The sequence below is a fragment of the Neoarius graeffei genome, chromosome 22, assembly GCF_027579695.1.
Source record: "Neoarius graeffei isolate fNeoGra1 chromosome 22, fNeoGra1.pri, whole genome shotgun sequence".
Lineage (NCBI taxonomy): Eukaryota > Metazoa > Chordata > Actinopteri > Siluriformes > Ariidae > Neoarius > Neoarius graeffei.
The window spans coordinates 11,569,397-11,591,335 of record NC_083590.1 but is presented as its reverse complement, the minus strand read 5'-3'; the positions used below and the strand labels follow the sequence as shown (position 1 = coordinate 11,591,335).

Below are 21,939 nucleotides of genomic sequence, written 5' to 3'. Positions count from 1 at the left end.
GTGAATGTGAGTGTGAATGGTTGTCTGTGTCTGTCAGCCCTGTGATGACCTGGCGACTTGTCCAGGGTGTACCCCGCCTTTCGCCTGTAGTCAGCTGGGATAGGCTCCAGCTTGCCTGCGACCCTGTAGAAGGATAAAGCGGCTAGAGATAATGAGATGAGACGAGACTGTACATGATGGATAGATGAGACGAGACGAGGCAGCACCAACATGGCTATTACAGAAAGAAAGATGTCTTTACATCAGTTCCGTTATGAGAAGTCATACACTGGTGTCTCATTTTATACGTTGACTGCATGGACATCATTTCCTTTCCCTCATGTGTAGTAATAATGAAGACCTAGCTCAAGGAGGTTAGGCTAGTATCTCACTGGGCTGCGAGACCCAGCAATTGCGATAAAATATGCGAATTAGCAACAATTTTCACTTGGAAATCACACTGAATTGATATTTGCATATTTTTACCGCAATTGTTTTGCGTCTCCAGCTAGTCGCAGCCTGGCTTTCCCTCGGCAGGCAGGGAAGTAGAGGAAGCCTCACGGAAACTGATGCGAGAAGGGTTCGCGACGGCTTTACGGCTAAATTTTGTCGCACGAATTTTTTGAACATGTTCAAAATTTCAGCGACGAAGGAGCGACACTTTGCGACTCATGCGAGGAAATTGAGAAGCCCCGTGAACGTTTCAAGACACTTTTGGAACTCTCTCGCAAATGACGTTCGCAAGCTGTCGCAGCCCAGTGAGATACTGGCTTTATACACTTCTATTATTTCCGTTACTTCACTCAGATCTCCAGTGCAAAATTAAACGTGACACAAATTTCACTCAACTAATGCTTGAGAGAAGGATAAAAACACTGTACGTTTTTATTTTAGCAATTTTTTTGTGTGTCCAGACTGTTCCTTTAAACCCTTCAGGTGTTTATTCAGTTAATTTGTGTCCAGTTAAGTCTTTTAAATCTACAGTAACGCATTTTCATTGTCGGTGTATTTGTACGATCAGACTGCTGGATGCTTTTCCTTTTACAGCCGGATGGTGTTTCTTGCAAATTACATAGAAATGAGGGTGTGTGAGATGAGTAAAATAAAGGACTAGCGGGCGGGGCTTGTATCAATTCATCGTTTTGTTCAAATCAAATGTACAACAATCCTAAAGCACTGGAATGAATCAGTTTACATGTTACGTACATTTCATTCCTCACCCTAGCATTAGTTTCATGATCTTGATACAAATCTAGATTTCATTCATTCAATTCATCCAGTCATTGTAAATTTTATTATATACGTAGAGGTCCGAGTTGATGTTAGTCATTTTTGCTTGTTTTTGTTTGACTTGATTTAATTAATTATAAATCAAATCAGTCACTGGCTTTAAGACTCCTATTTTCAAAACCAGGGCTGCAGTAAATCATACTCAGGTCATCGTTATCAAAATAAAACATGACAAAATTAAAACAATACATTTTACTGAGGCTTTACAGTCACACAGCCTGGGCCGGGAGAACGGGTAACGCTTTGGGTCAGTTGTGCAGATAAAATAAGACTCGTCTCAGTATGAAAGTCACCGTGATTACGGTGATGTGAAACTTAACGGTAAAGAGAATTATTAACTCAATTTACAGTAATTTCATTTAAAGTGCTAACAGACTTAGAAAATTAGCATACATTGTTTATAAGGAATCATGAACAGACAAATATATCTGAGTCCTCAGAATCCTGATTCTCTGGTAAACCAGTACAACGCTGTCAGTCATCACAAGACACAAATAAACATGGTGCAGGATGTCCCTGGACGTTCCTCTGCCTTCAAGAAGCTCGTCCATGGTGTCTGTGGTCCTCTAGACATTTCTTCATTGTTTCCAGTCATCCTATCACACTGACATGTAGTATATCTCACAATTTAAACCGAATGAAGATCCAGAAGTCAAAGTCCACCACCAGGAACTAATTATGTTCTGGGACATGATTTCATCATCCTTCATGAAGAAAACAGTGTTGATGTTGACTGAAAATACCAATGAAAACACACCACGATAACACACCTTTGGAGCAGGGGTAACATAGTTAACGAAAACTAAGGCCCAATCCCAATTCTAATTTCTACCCCTACCCCTTGGCCCTTCCCCTTGAAACTGAGCTACAAGGGATAGGGCTTCAACCCCTACATATTGGGATAGCCCTTCAACAATCGCATACGTCATCGCGTACCTCCGTCAGCGTTTACGTTAGCAAAACGCGACCAAATGCGTCATTGGCTGCGACCAGCCGCTACAGTCAGAGCCAGAGGCAAAACCAGAAATCTCTGCTGGCAGGGTGTGATTTGTTAACTAACACCACTGAATGGGATATCTTTGGCGCTTCGTGCACCACATCCGACAGAATGAGGTGTCAGAACACTCATGTAAACAATAAAAGCGAGAATAACAGAACAAAACGTACACAGTCAAGCAACCGAAAACAATACTCACTCCCAAAGCTTTTTAGCAGCAGCTTGGATTTCAGAAATCGCTGCTCATTCTCAGCTCGAAAGCGAATCAAGCGGCGTGTTTCCTCTGAATAACAACTTAAAACACGTAAATAATGGAGAAAATACATTTGACAATCTTTCGCCGCGGGAACCGCCATCTTTCTGAAATCCGCATGAAATCTCGCTGAAATCCGCATGGCATTGTGGGAAATCACTCAAACCCCTTCGTTCGGAGTCAGCTCCAGGAAAATCTCCGTTTGGAGGGGTACAGAAGCCCTACCCCTTCCCCTACCCCTTCACGTGAACGCGCAAAATGGAGGGGAAGGGCCAAGGGGTTGGTCCAAGGGGTGAAATGGGATTCGGCCTAAGACTGGATTGCACTTCATAGTATTGATTCTGGACCAGTTTAGCTCCTAATCTGATCCTAAATCAGGATTGAGACACGCTAACAGATTTGAAAATTAGCATACGTTGATTGTAAGGAGTCATGATCGGACAAATATCTGAGGTCCCGCCCTCTCTCTTTCCCGTCTACAAGTCCTCAGAATTCTGATTCTCTGGTAAACCAGTACAACGCTGTCAGTCATCACAGGACACAAACATGGTGCGGAATGTCCAGCCTCTTCCTGGACATTTCTCTGGTTTCAAGAAGCTCGTCTATGACTACAGACCATCTATAGTCTACACGTTTCTTTATTTTCCTTGTTTCTTCTAGCGTTCTGTCAATCGGTCATCCTATCACACTGACATGTATTGTATCTCACACTATGTTTTCACTTCTAAAAATCCAGTGTGTAAAGATCGCAGGAGGCATCCTGTTAGTCTAAAGCAAGACAGAAAGCTTAAAATAATTTTATATTGCAGATTATCTTCACCCTTGAAGAAAAGGCTAAAATCAGGGTGTAACTTGTGTGTACACTCAGGAAAAAAAGGGTACTAAACTGAACCGTTCCTTGCCGCTGAGGTGTTCCCATCCAGCCTCCCTGCAGGAAGGTGGATTTAGTGGAGCTGTACTGCACTGAAGGCTCTTGGGTAGACCACGCAAGAGATCCGGCTTCAACAGACTAACTGCAGATTCTTCACTTACCCACTAAGGGGCGATATGTTCTGTACTTTAGTTTCAGGAAAATACGGAGCGCAAGGACCGAGTGTTAAGGTGCAGTTAAAAAAAAGAAAACCACAAGCAGCAAAAAGTGGTAGAAACAAAAGATGATAAAGCTCTACACATCTGCAACAACGTTATAAAAAAAATGAATGTAAAAGAGTCCTGTGGAGTTTGATCAGTCTGAAGAGTGAATATAAACCGTTAGGACAGTCTGGCACATTAGGACAGTTATTAAAAACCATCCATATAGTTACAGGTTAATGAGTGATCAGGATCAGTAGTACCTGGAGGTGCTTTCACCCAAATCATCAGTCTGTGGTCCACTTAAACACCACACAGCCCTGCGCTCAGTGCAGTACCCAGTCTGAACAGCAGAGGGGGCAGGGACTCTGTTAGGCCGTGTGTGTGTGTGTGTGTGTGTGTGTGTGTGTGTGTGTCAAGCTTCATTGGGTGGTGTGCTAAAGAACAGTTCTTGGCAGAGCCTTGCTGTATCCTTAGGCGAGTATACAGTAAACCCGATGGTGCGAGGATCCTCGAAGATCTCGTAATCGTTCCCACCCTGTATACACAAATATAAAAGGAGTGTTATACACCAACATCTGTCTGTCTGTCTACCCATCTGTCTTTCTACCTACATGTCTGTATGTATGTGTCTGTCTGTATGATTGACAGTCAGTCTACCCATCTGTCTACCAACCTACATCTCTGTGGGTGTCCATCTGTCTACCCATCTGTCTGTGTGTCTACTTCGCTGTCTGTCTCCATGCCTACACGAACCCAGCTGTCATTACTACAGCAGGGTCCACATGTCTCGTCCTACACACACACCAGTGATGTTTCGTTTCCAAAGAAGTAGATGGTGTCAAGTCCCTCTTGCTCCAGAACATCCAGACACAAGCGCTTATCCCAGCCCTCAGGGAATATGTCAAAGCTGATCAGTCCTCCTACACACACACAATCACACACACACACACAATCACATTCCAAATCACAATAACCACATGCAACAATAAGGACATTTAAGAGTTAATTAGTTGATGAACTCCCTGCTTTCATTCTGGACTGAATGGAGATTGGAAGAACTGTGTGTGTGTTTTAGCATGCATGAAAGAGAACAGCCTGAAGCCACTTTTGTCTTTCACGTCTTTGCCTTCCCTCTCGAAATGAATGTCCTTAATTTAAAAGCAGCAACCTTCTCACGCAGAGAGAGATTCCTGTTGCCCCTCCCCTCTCTCTTTCGCAATCCCTCCCTCCCATTCTGTTGCATGTGCTACGTGACACATTCCTCACTCCATATGGTTGCACCATTGTGCTACTTAAAGATGAACTGTCTGTTAAAGATAGAATACACCCTAATCCAGCTCTCTCTCTCTCTCACACACACACACACACACAGAGTTAATTATCTGAGATTAAATGGCTTGATTGCATCAGTGCTTTAGTGCTGAGCCAACAGCTGGTAAAGCTTAAGCCAATCAGATCGCTCTGGCTCTGCACACTCCCCCCTTTAGAGAACAACAAAAGCCAAAACCCACAAGTAAGTGTGTGTGTGTGTGTACATTCTCATGCATGAACAAAATGTCCAAAAAGTTCTTGTGAAGGTAGAAAGTGTTTGTGATCCATGTCACTGATCTTTGCACATGTAAATATCAGTGTTGCGTTTGAGGAGCATTTCACATTCTTAATATAAATCCTGACAAAAGTGTATGTGAGAGAGAGAGTGAGAGGTGTGTGTGTGTGTATACTGAAGGAGAGATTCACCAAGTGTTTGGTCACGTGACGAAGCCTATAGCTCACCGTGTGCAGTCCTACTGCGCTTTGGCTCGACTCCGAAATATCAAAACAGACATCCCTCGGTCATTTTTTTTTCCAAGTTATGGTGCAAGTACTGCAAATGAGGCTTAGCAAGACTATAAACCAGCATTAACCTCCTAAAGAAATTGAGGAAGTGACGAACAAAAAAAAAAAAAAAAAAGACATTTAATGCAGGCGAATGTGTTTATGTAAGTAACAATAGCAAGGCAATTTTAACTCCATTATTGTAGCTTATAGGTTCAGCTCACAAAGTTAGCAAAGAGCTGTAAAGTGTTAATTCCTGCTGACAGCGTTTAATAAAATACATTTGTTTGATCATAGCATTTGTGTTTCTTATTGCTGTTTAAATGTAGGCCATTATATGACTATGTAAACCAGAACATCAAGGACATCGTAGCTCATCTGGCCAGGCATTGAATCAACCATGACGACCAAAACAAACAGAACTGAAATGTGACGATGTGAGAGGACCAACCTCCACGACAAATCGTTTACAACAGGAACATCAACAAAGGACTAAATTTTGTTCCCCAATGAAAGATCAACCCAAAGCATTGATCAGAACTGGATTCACATGAGAAATGATACAATTCTAGTCAGAAGCCTGGAACATTCATTAATTTGACCCAATTAGTAACTCATTAACAAAATGACCAAGTTTTGTGCAGAGTGAGGAGTTCTTTCAAACAAAACAATCGGAACGGAAATCCATGGAGAATCGACGGAGGAGATACGATTTAACGGAATTGTGGATGACAGATGCCACGCCATGGCAACAGATCATCGGCCTTATGGACAGAGGAGCTAAAGATAAGGCAGGTAGTTGGCAGCCGTGGTGGTGGTGCCACTGTGGTCACTACTGTCACCTCACAGTAAGAAGGTTCTGGGTTCGAACCTCGCAGTAGATTGGGGTCTTTCCGTATGGAGTTTACATGCTCTCCTTGTATCTGTTGGTTTCCTCTCACAGTGGATAACATCAACTACTAAGGCTACTCTAACTTGCCCAATGCGACTTGTTCATCTTGGTGTTAGCAGCGTGATAGATTGGGGACCCACCTCTCACCCAAAGTCCTACAGTGGTGCTTGAAAGTTGGTGAACCCTTTAGAATTTTCTATATTTCTGCATAAATATGACCTAAAACATCATTGGATTTTCACACAAGTCCAAAAATGATGCAATATTACATATGTGAGTGGCAAAAGTATGTGAACCTCTAGGATTAGCAGTTAATTTGAAGGTGAAATTAGAGTCAGGTGTTTTCAATCAATGGGATGACAATCAGGTGTGAGTAGGCACCCTGTTTTATTTAAAGAACGGATCTATCAAAGTCTGATCCTCACAACACATGTTTGTGGAAGTGGATCATGGCACGAACAAAGATTTCTGAGGACCTCTGAAAAAGCGTTGTTGATGCTCATCAGGCTGGAAAAGGTTACAAAACCATCTCTTTAAAAAAAAAAAAAAGGAGTTTGGACTCCACCAATCCACAGTCAGACAGATTGTGAACAAATGGAGGAAATTCAAGACCATTGTTCCCCTCCCCAGGAATGGTCCACCAACAAAGATCACTCCAAGAGCAAGGCGTGTAATAGTTGGCGAGGTCACAAAAGACCCCAGGGTAACTTCTAAGCAACTGAAGGCCTCTCACACATTGGCTAATGTTAATGTTCATGAGTCCACCATCAGGAGAACACTGAACAACAATGGAGTGCATGGCAGGGCTGCAAGGAGAAAGCCACTGCTCTCCAAAAAGAACATTGCTGCTCATCTGCAGTTTGCTAAAGATCACGTGGATAAGCCAGAAGGCTACTGGGAAAATGTTTTGTGGACGGATGAGACCAAAATAGAACTTTTCGGTTTAAATGAGAAGTGTTATGTTTGGAGAAAGGAAAACACTGCATTCCAGCATAAGAACCTTATCCCATCTGTGAAACATGGTGGTGGTAGTATCATGGTTTGGGCCTGTTTTGCTGCATCTGGGCCAGGATGGCTTGCCATCATTGATGTAACAATGAATTCTGAATTATACCAGCGAATTCTAAAGGAAAAATGTCAGGACATCTGTCCATGAACTGAATCTCAAGAGAAGGTGGGTCATGCAGCAAAACAACGACCCTAAGCACACAAGTCGTTCTACCAAAGAATGGTTAAAGAAGAATAAAAAGTTAATGTTTTGGAATGGCCAAGTCAAAGTCCTGCCCTTAATCGAATGGAAATGTTGTGGAAGGACCTGAAGCGAGCAGTTCATGTGAGGAAACCCAACAACATCCCAGAGTTGAAGCTGTTCTGTATGGAGGAACGGGCTAAAATTCCTCCAAGCCAGTGTGCAGGACTGATCAACAGTTACCGCAAACGTTTAGTTGCAGTTATTGCTGCAGCAGGGGATCACAGCAGATACTGAAAGCAAAGGTTCACATACTTTTGCCACTCAGATCTGTAATATTGGATCATTTTCCTCAATAAATAAATGACCAAGTATAATATTTTTGTCTCATTTGTTTAACTGGGTTCTCTTTATCTACTTTTAGGACTTGTGTGAAAATCTGATGTTTTAGGTCATATTTATGCAGAAACAAATTCTAAAGGGTTCACAAACTTTCAAGCACCTCTGTACATGATGAACGGATGGACAGCCAGTAGTTGTTCTATGTAGCCAGAATTCTGGAACCTTATTGGCTGGAGCATAAACACTGGTGCTCATGAAGTCTGCTGGAAATTAAAGCATTTAGGATGTTGTTCTTGTTGCCTTTACACTTTAATATGACAGAGCTGGCGTGTGAAGGAGTATGTACTTTCGCTAAAGGCGGATGATGTCCACTGCGTGAGTAGCATTTGATGCGACTCAGGACACATTCAGATACACACTGCTAAAAGAACGTGGCTGTAGGTGGCCCAGACCACCTCCAAGTGTGGCCTGAGTGATCGCATCCCAACGCATATTTGACCTTGTTCACACAGTACACGTTAATACCAGTTGTGAACAGGAGCATGGAGAGAGACACACGATCCTTATTATTGCAGTATCTGATGCTGTACAAGTCATCACGCATCCGTGTTCAATCACAGTTTAATCTAAACTAACCAATAGATTTCTTTCTAGTTAAGGAAGTTAAGGTTCATGTTAGGTTTTAGTGTTGACATAACACGAACCAGCTCCAAGACTCATTATGGCAGTCAAAGGTCTACACAAAGCGCGTGTGTGTATGTCTCATCCAGTAACTGATGGAGTTCAGTGAGGAGTGTAACACTTCACAGATCATTAACTGCCTAAAACGCACAGCGGGCAGAAAAACAGCTGAAAGACACGAGTGACAAACAGACAGGACACGGTGAGAACTTTAACCCCAGACCTTCAACAGAACGGAACAAACAATACAAGCCTCACAGCTGAGAGAGAAGAAACAGAGTTTAATCTGGGATGTTTTATACCTGGCCGTGTCAAAGATGGGTCATATATATAGAGATGGAGCAATAAAAAATGTGAGAAATAACGTCACAGATTTCAGTACATTCACGACAACATTCGTATTTAAACCTGCGCCTTGGAAATAATTCACAGCAGGATGTCAGAGATTTCTTTATCACCGTCACACACCTGGTCAGGAATAGTTCACCAAAAATCACAGCGTTAAGTGTGAAGATGTCAACTAAGCAAATCAGATTGTTAGGGTTCCAAGCACTGTTGTTTGGAATCTTCTTGATTTTCAATTAAGGTTTTATTTATGATTATTGTGATTCTCTGGGGGGGTAAAAAAAAAAAGGGATGGAAAGGAAAGACTTATGCTACGTTCACACTGCAAGGCTTAATGCTCAATTCCGATTTTTTTGTGAGGTCGTTCACATTAACAAATATATGCGACTTGTATGTGATCCTCAGTATGAACGAAAAGCGACCTAAAAGTGTTCCGCATGCGCATTGCAGGATACGACGAGGTCACACGCAGTGAGCATGGCCAGTGTTTACGGAAGTAAAACCGCCCGGTTGTGGTATGACCCATCCAATCTAGCTTGAATAGCTGTATCCCCCCAAATGGAAATCAGCTCCCTAACCTCTGCGTCCTTCCATTGAGAAGATTCAGAACCTTCACAGCCCGAACCGTCCCTCGCATTGATGTCATGCGCAGGGGCGCAGATACGTTTTTTGAACTGGGGGGGGCAAAAAACTGGGGGGGACAAAGCTGCCAGCAAACCAACCCCAACATGCCTGTCAAACTTCTTGTGGGTTACCATAGCAACCAAGCTCGAGCTCACAACCTGTGCAGTCTGCGCAGCTCAACCAACCGAATATCAGTCTTTGTTTTATGTGAGTTGTTGCAACTATGTATACACTGCCGTGCACCTCAATAAACCGAATGGTAATTAGTCTTTTGAGTTTTCCGTGAGGTTTGCCTTATGCAAAGAAAGACCGCATAGACGGGGACCGAGTGAGGTGAATTTAAATCTGGGTGGGACGAGTCCCACCCTCTATCTGCGCCCGTGATTATGCGCCATGTTGTTGTAACTTTTTTTGAGAGACCCGCCGCCTACTTCAGCGCAGAATAGTGACGTTTGTGGCTTGTTGATGACGTGTAAGTCGGATGAATGCGACCTGGCGGTTCAGACTGAAGTCGCATATGAAAAGAGCGGATAGGAATCGGAATTAGGACCACATATCCAAACGGCCTGGGTCGGATTTGAAAAAATCGGATCTGTGTCGTTCATATTGTCAATAAAAGATCGGATACAGGTCACATATGGGCGAAAAGATCGGATTTGAGTCACTTCAGCCTGCAGTGTGAACGTAGCCTTAAAGGCATAGAAACACCAAATTTGGTAGATTGGTGGTGTATGGTCCACGCTACTCAGCTAAATAGTGTTGTAGTAGCAGTGTTTGGCCCATCTCTCCTGGCTAAAGAAACACCATCATCATCTACTTCTGAGAGAATCTGCACAAAAATCTTAAACTACCTTTGTGAACTAGACCAACATTTTGCCTGATCCTTTCTTTCCACCAAAGGTACTTACATTTGAGAGGATACAACTGGGCAGTCTGGCTACGTTGGGATTTGAACATATAACCTTCCAGTCAGATGCCTTTGCCCACTGCATCACGGATCCTACATTTTCCTTCCTAGTCATCATAAAGTTGGTGCCAAAACACTCAGAAGAGTCTGTGATATAATCCACGCCAGTACAATATAACACTAACAGTACTACTGTATTTCTAAACCACTAACATTTCACCAATGATAACGATATTTCAATACGACTCTTTTATCGTAACTCGTATTTTTATTATTCTGCAGTCAAACAGATTACTGCTGTGCTCTGCGTTACTGTCAGTCATCATATCATTCAAGCAGTTCCTTCATGAAAAGAATTTAAACTGAATGAAGAGTCGGAAGTCAATAACAGATCCAGAAGTCAAAGTCCACCACCAAGAACTGATTACATTCTTGGACATGATTTCATCATCCTTTATAGACATACAGAAAACAAACACAAAGTGTGATGTTGATTGAAAGCAGCAGTGATAAATACACTGTGATAACTAACACACCTTGAGGGCGGGGGTAATATAGTTAATGAAAACTAAGACTAAAATAAACTAGCAGTGAGATAATTTTGTTAACTGTAATAACTAGAGACCTGTGCAGATCTCAGCTCAGCCTTTGTCTGATTGGGAGACAGAAGCGACGGTACATAACAGTTAACTCAATATAATAGCTAGCTTCAGCTAGCTTTATTTGCATTCAGTTGCATGATCTCATCTCATTATCTGTAGCCGCTTTATCCTGTTCTATGACACTGAAGACTAAAGGAAAGACAGTTATTCGTGCTCTTGCTTTATACCACGTAGCTGAGCAGGTCCATCCATCCATCATCTGTAGCCACTTATCCTGTTCTACAGGGTCGCAGGCAAGCTGGATCCTATCCCAGCTGACTACGGGCGAAAGGCAGGGTACACCCTGGACAAGTCGCCAAGTCATCACAGGGCTGACACATAGACACAGACAACCATTCACACTCACATTCACACCTACGCTCAATTTAGAGTCACCAGTTAACCTAACCTGCATGCAGGGGTGATAGCGTTCCGGCGCACCGCGCCGGATTTCCGGCGCGCCGTGGCTGGGGGGAAAAAAAAAAATCTAGTTCGCCCATTGTCCTGTGTCATTCTGAGATGCGCAGATAGACAGTAAAGGGAATTTTCCCTTTACTGTCTATCTGCACATTTCAGAATGACACAGGACAATGGGCGAACTAGATTTTTTTTTTCCCCCAGCCACGGCACGCCGGAACGCTATCACCCCTGTGCATGTCTTTGGACTGTGGGGGAAACCGGAGCACCCGGAGGAAACCCATGCGGACACGGGGAGAACATGCAAACTCCACACAGAAAGGCCCTCGCCGGCCACGGGGCTCGAACCCGGACCTTCTTGCTGTGAGGCGACAGTGCTAACCACTACACCACCGTGCTGCCCAGTTGCATGATATAATGCTTAAATAATGCTCACTTGCTAAGTGCTAATATTGGCCAAACATTGAGCAGGTAGCTAGCTAGATCGTATTATATTACTCCAGCAAACATCATCCTCCTCTCGTGTTTACTTTCTCGATCTCTGCAAACTCGATTTGCTCCTCCAGCGTGCAGCTCCGTTCGATAGGCGAGACATACATAACGGTACATAGAAAAAAATAACCCGCTCAGAAATACGCCGATGCCAGGATTTGCACCGACGTTGCAAAACGTGCTGTTCCTAGACAGCACTAGATCACTCAGCGACAGAGGATTTCATCACAGGCTGAGGTCTTGTAACCTGTCACTTACACAGTGGCCCCACTCCACAACTGTGGAATCGCTACCTGAGGCTGGCACGCCAATTATATTATTAAACATGCTCGAACTCCATTAAAACACACACACACACACACACACCTCTACAGGCATCAGCCAATGGCTGAGCCAGAAATAAAAACGACAGCTTTCAGAAAAAAATAAATAAAAGGAAGAAAACGAAATAAAAACTACAATGAACAATGCAACTAAAATGAAACAATTGCAGGTAAAATCAGCTTCATTTTAGTTTAATTTCCCCCCCGAGAGACAGTAACAGACTAGTTTCAGTAGGTGGCAGTAATGTCATGATTTTTTTACCGTAAAACTCCAAAGATGATGATGCTTGCTGTGCAATACCTAAAAAACTAAATACTAAACTAAAACCATACTCGCCAACCCCCAGACAACGAAAAGCAGTAGATCAGATTGCGTGACCCAATCACACCTTTCTGTTTTTTTTTTTTTGGGGGGGGGGGGGGGGGGCATGTGTGTGTTGTGCGCTCACCTCGGGTGAACCTGAGCCCTTTTCCTGCAAACTCCTTCTGCAGAGCAGCAACAAACTTCTCCCTGATCTTCTCTTTCTGAAGTAGAAACAGAAGTGTAGAAATATTTACCACAGCGCTGTTTCATTCTCCTTTCTGGTTGGTCAGAAGGTGCTGATTAACAGAATTGTTACAAGAGAAACAATGTACGCAGGGATACACGACATTTATTATAATCTAATAATAAACAGATTTTAAGAATGAAGAACCATGTAAGATGTTCAGTTAACGTTTATGGACAGAGTCTCCTTTACAGTTTCGCACAGTCTGTAATGTGACAAGCTAACATAGCTACGTTAAATAACTTGCATAATCGTTAACTCAATACAATAGCTAGCTTCAGCTAGCTTTGTTTGCATTCAATTTCATGATATAATGCTTAAAACAATGCTCGCTTCCTAAAGGCCAATTTATGCTGACAACCCAGTCCTCGCAGACGGTGTCGCAGACAGTGTCTGCGTAGCCCCCCCACCTTCGCAGACGCTCTGCGCGCACCTCCCAAAAATTGTGACCACCGCAGAAGCCTTGCAGACAGCGCCGCAGACAAGAGGGCTCTGATTGGTCAACTCTACCCGCTGTACACGCACTTCCGCTTCCCTACTTTCACGGTTTGGTTTGTTTTCACGACCGGCATTTTTAAAAACACGAGCGAAGATGGAGCAGCATGAAGAGCGGTTGATTGAGGAAGTATGGACATCTATACGACTCCAGTTCTAGTCATTAAAAAAAAAAAAAAAAAAGTTCTAGTCATTAAGTAACCGGAGGATAAACACTCCACTAACCACACCCACCAACTACTCCTAGCGACTTCGCGCCCCCTTGCGTTGTGCCGGTGAAGAACATCGCGCACGCCTATTACTCCCCGCTCAACGATAAATTACAACTGTCTGCGAAAAGCTATCTGCGAAAGGCTTGTCGCAAGAGCATGCAGAGGCCTTAACTGCTAACATTGGCCAAACATTGACCAGGTAGCTAGATCGTATTATATTACTCCAGCAAACATCTTCCTTCTCTCGTGTTTACCTTATCGATCTCTGCAAACTCGATTCGCTCCTCCAGCGTGCAGCTCCGTCCGATAGGCGAGATGTTCAGCATGCCGTTTCGAAACTCGATGAAGGTGCCTCTGCAGTGAGACAGGAGAGTTTACATCACACATCCTTAACTAATTCAGGAACACACTCGCACCACGTTTCCTTCTCCACGACGAGTCTCAAGTCTACGGATTTTACATCATGATGATTACCCAGGACGTGAAATTAGCATAAAATTCCACCTGTTAGCACGTGACGTGATAGAAAACCTAACAAGACGATATACACCAATGGAATAAACACTTGTAGCTATGGCAGTAAATTATTCATGGCTATAAAAACCCGTCATGTTCTTCATTTAGTTTATACCACTGTGATAGAGAGCTCATTTCTGATTGGTCAGAAGGTGTTTTAGTTTTCTAGAACAGCAGCTCTGACAGTAGCGCAGCTGCAAATCACAGGGTTCAGTGTATGCGCTCGTTCTGGTATGTTATCGTTTCTATAGCAACAGCTCATTCACCACGTGCTCAGATTAAAACAAAACGGTGTGAAATTTTCTATAAGGAGATGTTTAAGGAAGGAGTCTCCAGTGTCAGAGTAAAGCTGTAGCGTCTATCTGAAGATGTTTTCTGAGACCATCAGGACAGAGGAGTTTACACATCCAGGTTTCTTACCAACATGACAAGCTGGGATTTTTTTTTTTTTTTTAGCTCATCCAGCCATAAGCTAGGTCAGATGAGCTTATACGATCACGTATCGTCCGCAACCATCCGTCCACAATTTACAAAAATCGCTACTCCTCCTACAGGACTGATCCGATTTCAAGCAAACTCGCATACAACGTTCCCCAGGTGGGTGGGCATAAAAGTTCTCAAGATGGTGGCACCACCGGTCATATTTATGATTTTATGGGCATCTGAAATTTTTGGGTGACTCCTCACAATAAACACTACTCTTCGAAAACCGCTGGGACGTTTTCACTGAAACTCACCCAGAAGACTCTAAAGACAGATTCCAACAAGAATTGTTTACCAGGTGGCACCACCTACCACGGATGCAGCTACAAAGGGGTCACGTGCAATTTCACAAAAATAGCTGCTACTCCTACAGGATTGATCAGATTTCAAACTCACACAACAGTGGCCGATATTAGCTTCAGCCTCATTGAGGCTGGGTTTTTTTTTTTTTTTGTCGTAGTATCAAGAGAGAAGAAAACAGGAAGCTGCTGAAGGAATGACTGTTTACAGCTGTGATGTCTGGAAGAAGTGAGAACAGGAGCTTGTTTTGCAGATGTTCTGCAACATTAAACGGATAAATGCTGTTGATTTTGTGTATCTTGGCAGCAAGATACAATCCTCTGAAAAAGATATGGAGAGAAGTTTAAAAAAAAAAAAAAGCTTGGACTCCTCTGAACAAACTAGACAATATTTGGAAGAAGTTGAATGTCACTAAAGATCTGAAACTGAGTTCTGTAGATCTACTGTTGAATCTGTGCTACTGTTTGGCTCAACATCATGGACTGACACACCAACAAGAAAAAGCTCGAGATGAGACATACATGAGAACGCTAAGAGCCATCTTAGATGTTGACTGGAGAACACACCCTACAGTTGAAGAGCTCTATGGAAACCTTCCAAGAGTAACCTGTGCTCTTCAAGAACGAAGACGACGCCAAGCCAGGTGTTCATGGCGGAGCAAAGATGAGGTTATGCTGAGAAGTGATGTCCTTTGATGGAGAGCCTTTGCATGGCCAAGAACCAGCTGGTTGCCTGAAGAAGACATGCAGTAATCAGCTACCAACCTTGATGGAAGACAGAGATGAACGGAGACCAAGAATCAGGAGAGTTCGAGAAATCCTCTCGTCGCAAAGATGATGAAATGGATAAAAATTGTCTTTTGCTTTTTAAATAAATGAATCGTAAATCACTGGCACATTGCTGTATTATAAGAGGAATAAAAAACACTTCAGGATGTGCTGTTGCAGGAAAATAAATCAACACCAGGGTGACAATAGTCTAATAATCAATCTTTTATTCCTTAATCAAGATAATACAAGTTAATTTAGTAGGAGTGTTAATTCTAAAGTGTCAGACTTTAAACCCTAAAAGGTAAAGATAATTTAACATTACAAAATTTACGTTAAATTAAAGTCTAAAGTCCTTTCCCGTGTCATATGGTGGCGCCAATCTCCGTTTACGTAGCTCTCGGCCTCTCGCCTATTACATAGCTAGGGTTACAGTGGGGGGCATGCCCTCTGGTAACCGCGAGAGTTTGACTCCCCACTCGCATCTGTATTGTAGCGTGCCTTGCCAGATGGCAGTAGGTACCATTTTTATGATGGTCTTTGGTATGACCTGACTGCGAGTAAAACTCGCAATCTCCCAATTGAGAGGCGGACACGCTAACCACTAGGCCAACTCGCGGTTATGTTAATTTAAAAACTTGACGTTATTTGCACTGTGTTCATTCAATACTAAAAGGTTACAGATGGAATTTCTAACAGTTTGAATGTTGTAATTCATATTGGAATATTCTGGACACACCCATTTCACAAACCCAGCCCCCTCAAGCCACCACACGCTGTCAATCCTCAACGTTCCACCTCACAAATGACTCCATTCCAGCCATCATTACAGCTACAACCATCAGAAGGTTCTCAGAGAGACGACCTCCCACGGCTGAGTCAAACACCACCAAGCCCGAGTCAAACACCACCAAGCCCGAGGTCATGGATTAGTGAAGATTAAGTAAGGAAGGAAATGTAACAGGACGTGCTGTTAAAGGAAAATAACTCACAGGGTGGAGTGATGAAGCGGCGTTACTGTCACCACCTCAAAGTCGATTTATTCCCTGAAGTGATTTATTCCAGTTACACCACAGCGATTTGCCAATGGGTGCAAATTTTTTATTAATGAAAGAACAAGTCGTAGTTTTTCATCTGTTTATAGTTCCCTTTATTGGTGAGGAACATTAATGAGAGGAGTTCCTGTTCTCACTTAGATTACAGCAGCTATAAATAGTCGTTCCCTCACCTCCCTCTCTCAAAGTTCATCAGGGAAAAAAAAAAAAGCACAGCTCGTCATATTACTAAATAACCTGTTACAGCTTTAACTCTGACTCTTACAAAACACTGACACTGGAGACTCCTTCCATCAACACGTCCTTACTGATAAGGTCACTCTTCACCAAACCTAAGAGATGATAGACATGTGTTTGGTTAAACTGTGAGTACAGAGCAGCAGACTGAACATTTTTTTTTTGGGGGGGGGGGGCGACAGAGAGAGAGACACACACAGACAGATGGAGGGAGGGACAGAGACAGACAGAGAGGGATGGAGAGAGAGGTCTCACCATTTCTTAGGGAGCAAGAGACAGAGAGAGAGACACACACAGACAGAGGGAGAGGGACAGACAGACAGAGGGAGAGAGAGAGAGGGAGGGACAGAGACAGACAGAGAGAGGGATGAGAGAGAGGTCTCACTATTTCTTAGGGAGCAAGAGAGAGAGAGAGACAGACGGAGGGAGGGAGACAGACAGATGGAGGGAGGGAGAGAGGGAGGGACAGAGAGAGAGGTCACACCATTTCTTAGGGAGAGAGAAAGAGACAGGGGAGAGAGAGACAGAAGTCTCACCGTTTCTTAGGGAGTTTGATCAGACCCATGTATCTGAGACAGAAGTTAATTAGATCCTGGAGCAGCTCTTCACCGAGCTGGTTCTGAATCGCCTGCAACACACACACACACACACACACACAGTATTTTGTCTGTATAATCTAATGGCCTGAAGAGGTGTGTGTGTATAATTGCCTGCAGTGTTTTCAGAGAAACACGTCCACCCCACACGTTCATAAAAACAAGGTTAAACACACACAATCTCTCTCACTCTCACTCACCCCTACCTGTTTGGACAGCAGTCGGCCATCTTTGTATTGCACTGTGCCATTTTCAGCAAAGACGTAGTCAAACTTGTGTATAACTGCAGAGAGAGAGAGAGAGAGAGATTATTTTTCCTTCTTTGACTGTTTCCTCTTCGTTTTTCTTTTTCCATTCTTCCATTGTTATTTACTTAATTTCAATGTCTTTTCTTTTTGCAGTAATTCTGTATCTATCTTTCTCGCTCATACCTTTAAAATGTTCTTCCTTTCCTCCATGGATTGTTCTTTTTTTTCTTCTTGTTCTTTCTTTTTCCTTATTCCTTTATTTATCCTTTCGCCCGTATCTGGTGTGATTCTGAGAAAGCAACAGTTCACACTGTGTACGTTTCTGCAGTTCATATTATACAGATGTTCAGTTCCACTGCACACCGCTGGCTTTTACATCTCTTCAAAGGTCTTTGTTCGTGATGTTTTAGTGAACATTAAGGGCTGTTCATCACTTCAGTACCACACACGGAGGAGTTTTTCTGATATCGGAGACGACCCTCCCTCCCTCAGAGACCACTGTCACTGACGCCACCCGCAACCAACACCTTATTAACCCCGGGAGACTTTCGCCCAGATTCACTCACACAACAAGCTCACTCTGTCCTCATCGTCCCTCACCACACACCGAACACCACGAACCTTCAGAGTAAACAGTAAACAGACCCCCGAACAGGAAGTCAGCATGGTAATAAGAGTCAAGTTCAGAGGCATTTAAAGCATGTGATGTGGTGTGTGTGAGAGACGCTGAGTGCTGGACTGTGAACAGACCGGTAAGGTCAGGTTCAGGATCGTGACGTGTGTGAACATGACCTGCTGCATCGTCACCATCACCCCACCCCACCCGGCCTCCACACAAACAGCACACTCCTTCTAACACCTACATCTGACTGAAACTCTACAAGGCTGTGAAAGAGATCCACAGGATTACAGATGGTTCACACTTTGTAGATCAGGATTATATCCTGATAGGGATGAGTTCCATGAAAACATTCACGGGATCTTCATATATTTAAAAGATTCATAGCTTCATATGAGAGTTTTAGTTTGGAAAACATTTGGATTTAAAAAACAAAAACAACAAAAAAAACAAAAAACAGCTGTTGAGGTTTTAAGGGTTTTTTCCAAAAGGACAAGTGATCCTTTGCATGTAGGTGAAGGAGAATAAGAAGGAGGAGAAGAAGTCTCAGTAAAGACACCAAAGAGAGAGTGAGAGAGACGGACAGAGACGACAGTAGAGAGAGACGGACAGAAGAGAGAGAGACAGACAGAGACGACAGGAGAGAGGGACAGAGAAAACAGGAGAGAGACACAGAGAAGACAGGAGAGAGACACAGAGAAGACAGGAGAGAGACACAGAGAAGACAGGAGACAGACACAGAGAAGACAGGAGACAGACACAGAGAAGACAGGAGACAGACACAGAGAAGACAGGAGACAGACACAGAGAAGACAGGAGACAGACACAGAGAAGACAGGAGACAGACACAGAGAAGACAGGAGACAGACACAGAGAAGACAGGAGACAGACACAGAGAAGACAGGAGACAGACACAGAGAAGACAGGAGACAGACACAGAGAAGACAGGAGACAGACACAGAGAAGACAGGAGAGAGAGACAGACACAGAGAAGACAGGAGAGAGAGACAAACAGAGATTAGACAGTGGAGTGAGTAATGTGCCCAGTGATGTTTCTCACCGTCGTCTCCTTCTCCCAGCTGCTCTGCGATTTTGGAGTAGTCGGACCCGCCCACCACTCCGATCTTCACTTTAGTGCGCAGTGACTGAAAGAACACATCCAGTTGAGGGTCGATCTTCTGTATACACACACACACACACACACACATTTCAGTGTGAAGGCAATCCATGAGTTTTAAGTCATCTGAGAACATTAAAACTGATTTTGAACATTTTGAAAAGATGAACATTTCTCTTATTTTACTGAGGAGTCTTTTTTCCTTTTCCATCTCTCCTGTAAAGCGACTTTAGGACTGTGAAAGGTGCCACAGAAATGTAACATTATTATTATTATTATTATTATTATTATTATCATCATCATCATTTCCTGCTCACTAAACTCTTTAGCTCATGCTGCATGAAGTAAAGCTTTCGAACCCTGTGTGTTGTGAACTGCAGCACACACACACACACTCTTTCTCTGCAGGCAGTCAGTGAGTGAGTGTAAATGGGAGTGACCTTTCACCCAGAAGATAAAAATGACTCCGAGCTCCAGGAGACTGACTTCATATCACCGTCAGACAGGTTTGTGTTCAAATGCAATACAATACAAACACACGTGCTTGGAAAGGCTTCTTTCCATATGCGACATTTTTTAAAGAAATAAAAAATATCTAAATACTGTATGCGTATTTATTATACAGTACTATGCAAAAGTCTTGGTACCCTTTTTTCCATCCAAACTTTGTTATAGATTTCTATTTTATGAATTCTACATTATCCAGTTAAAACATTATAAAAACATTTTAGAGTCCAAACATTCATTTTACAGCATAAAATTAAAATTTACAGAAGAAAAAAAAAAGTTTGTATCTGAGCAGCATATTACACATATTAAGAGAGCACTTTCCAGATTAAAAAAGAAAACATAACGAAGGCTACTGATGTAAAGTTTTGGTGTAAAACGAAGAAGCGAGTGTGACAGTCAAAGTGTCCAGAAGAACTGTGGCTGGTTCTGGAAGATGCTCAGGAAAACCTACAGCTCATTTCCACATAAAACTGCACTCACTGGACCTGAGATGGAGATTTATTTATTTATTTTTTAAAGAGCAAAGGGTTGTCTCACACCAAATATTGACTTTATTTCATTTGTTCAGGCTTACTGATTACGGTTTACAGCATTTTTTAATGTTGAAACATTTCATTATTTTTTAAAGCCATTTTTGGTCAACAGCGTTTCCTTACGTGCCCAAGACTTTTGCACAGGACTCTAGATGAATATTTTTTTCACATCATGTGCAGCACATTACTGAGGTGTTATTTATTCGGAGTGTTACAGTGTCCATCGATAAGGGCACGGACCCTGACTGACCAACCTCTGACTTTCAATCTCCCATGAGAGAAGCCATGGTTAAAGAAGCAGCTTTGGAACCAAAAGGTTGCTGGTTCGATTCCCTGGACCAGCAGGAATGGCTGAAGTGCCCTTGAGCAAGGCACCTCACCCCTAACTGCTCCCCAGGCTGCTCTGGGTGTGCTGTACATTACTCTGGATAAGAGCGTCTGCTAAATACCTGTAATGTAACGTCTCTGAACTGCCAGTTTGCACATTTCATGGTCATCTTCATCCTGCGAACTTTTACTGCCCATGCACTCCAGCGCACACAGTACAGCTTGGTTATTTATTTAACCCACTGCACATGTTCTCTTCTTCATCCTCATCTCCATCATGTGACCTGTTTTTGCACATTCCAGAACACACTGTACAGCTTGGACTTCAAAACAAGCCGTGAATATGTTCCTTAAATATGTCCATTTTTTTAAAAATTGTATATTTTAGATTCTTATGTTTTACTCTATTGATATAATTACTTTTGTTTAAAAAAAAAAATATTCTATTTTAACTGTTCAAGCACCAACCACCAAAGCAACTTCCTTGGATGTGAGAATGTACTTGGGAATAAACCTGGTTGTGGTTCTGATGAAGGTAAAATGCCCCCCCATGATGTGTGTGTGTTACCTCTCTTGGTGGAGTCAGGGTTCCATCCACATCAAACAAACACAGCACGGTTCTGTCCGCAGGGAAGCTCTTCCTTCTCCACTCCATGTCGGATTATCCAGGAATTAAATCGGATTTCAAGTCAATCAAATAATTAAATCAATAAGTCCATAAATAAAACGCGCCAATTAATTAGGCAAATAAGCAGATCAGTGACGTCAGAGGCTTTCTACAAACCGAAAGATAAAAATAACAGTAGATGTAAAACCGACACTTCAAGTCGTAACTCGTCCACAGGAGAGGATTAAACCCCAACACAGCTGCTCTCAGTCCGGCTGAGGCTCAACACACCTCATTCTCTTTCCTTTTCGTTTCTTACAACCGTGTCCTTTCCAGCCAATAAGAAAGCGCCCGGCAGGTCACGTGGGAAAAGAGGCGTCAACGTGGGTTGGAACTCCAGGCTCTTGAGTGACGTCACAACGCTGTTCTTGGCTGATGAGTGAGAGCACATGGACCAGAGAACACCATGTTCTGGTGGAAAGCAGAGGCGGCGCCAGGAGGTTGTGGA

The 21,939-nt window shown here is 43.0% G+C and overlaps 1 protein-coding gene across 2 annotated transcripts; it reads right to left on the bottom strand.

Annotated features, from left to right (window-relative positions):
* Positions 1 to 1,446: 1,446 nt before the first annotated feature.
* Positions 1,447 to 21,730, bottom strand: LOC132870634 (phosphomannomutase 1). Of its 2 annotated transcripts, none has more exons than XM_060904375.1 (8): positions 21,393 to 21,730; positions 19,398 to 19,515; positions 17,677 to 17,753; positions 17,411 to 17,502; positions 13,771 to 13,870; positions 12,711 to 12,786; positions 4,398 to 4,513; positions 1,447 to 4,128 (listed from the first exon to the last, which is right to left on the bottom strand). In XM_060904375.1, exons 1-8 carry the CDS (start codon positions 21,477 to 21,479, stop codon positions 4,006 to 4,008), a joined length of 789 nt encoding a protein of 262 aa, XP_060760358.1. In that variant the 5' UTR covers positions 21,480 to 21,730; the 3' UTR covers positions 1,447 to 4,005. The 2 variants fall into 2 exon arrangements, 1 of the variants encoding a protein (XP_060760358.1); XR_009651158.1 differs by having other exon boundaries at positions 4,043 to 4,128; positions 4,267 to 4,513.
* Between the last annotated feature and the right edge of the window lie 209 nt (positions 21,731 to 21,939).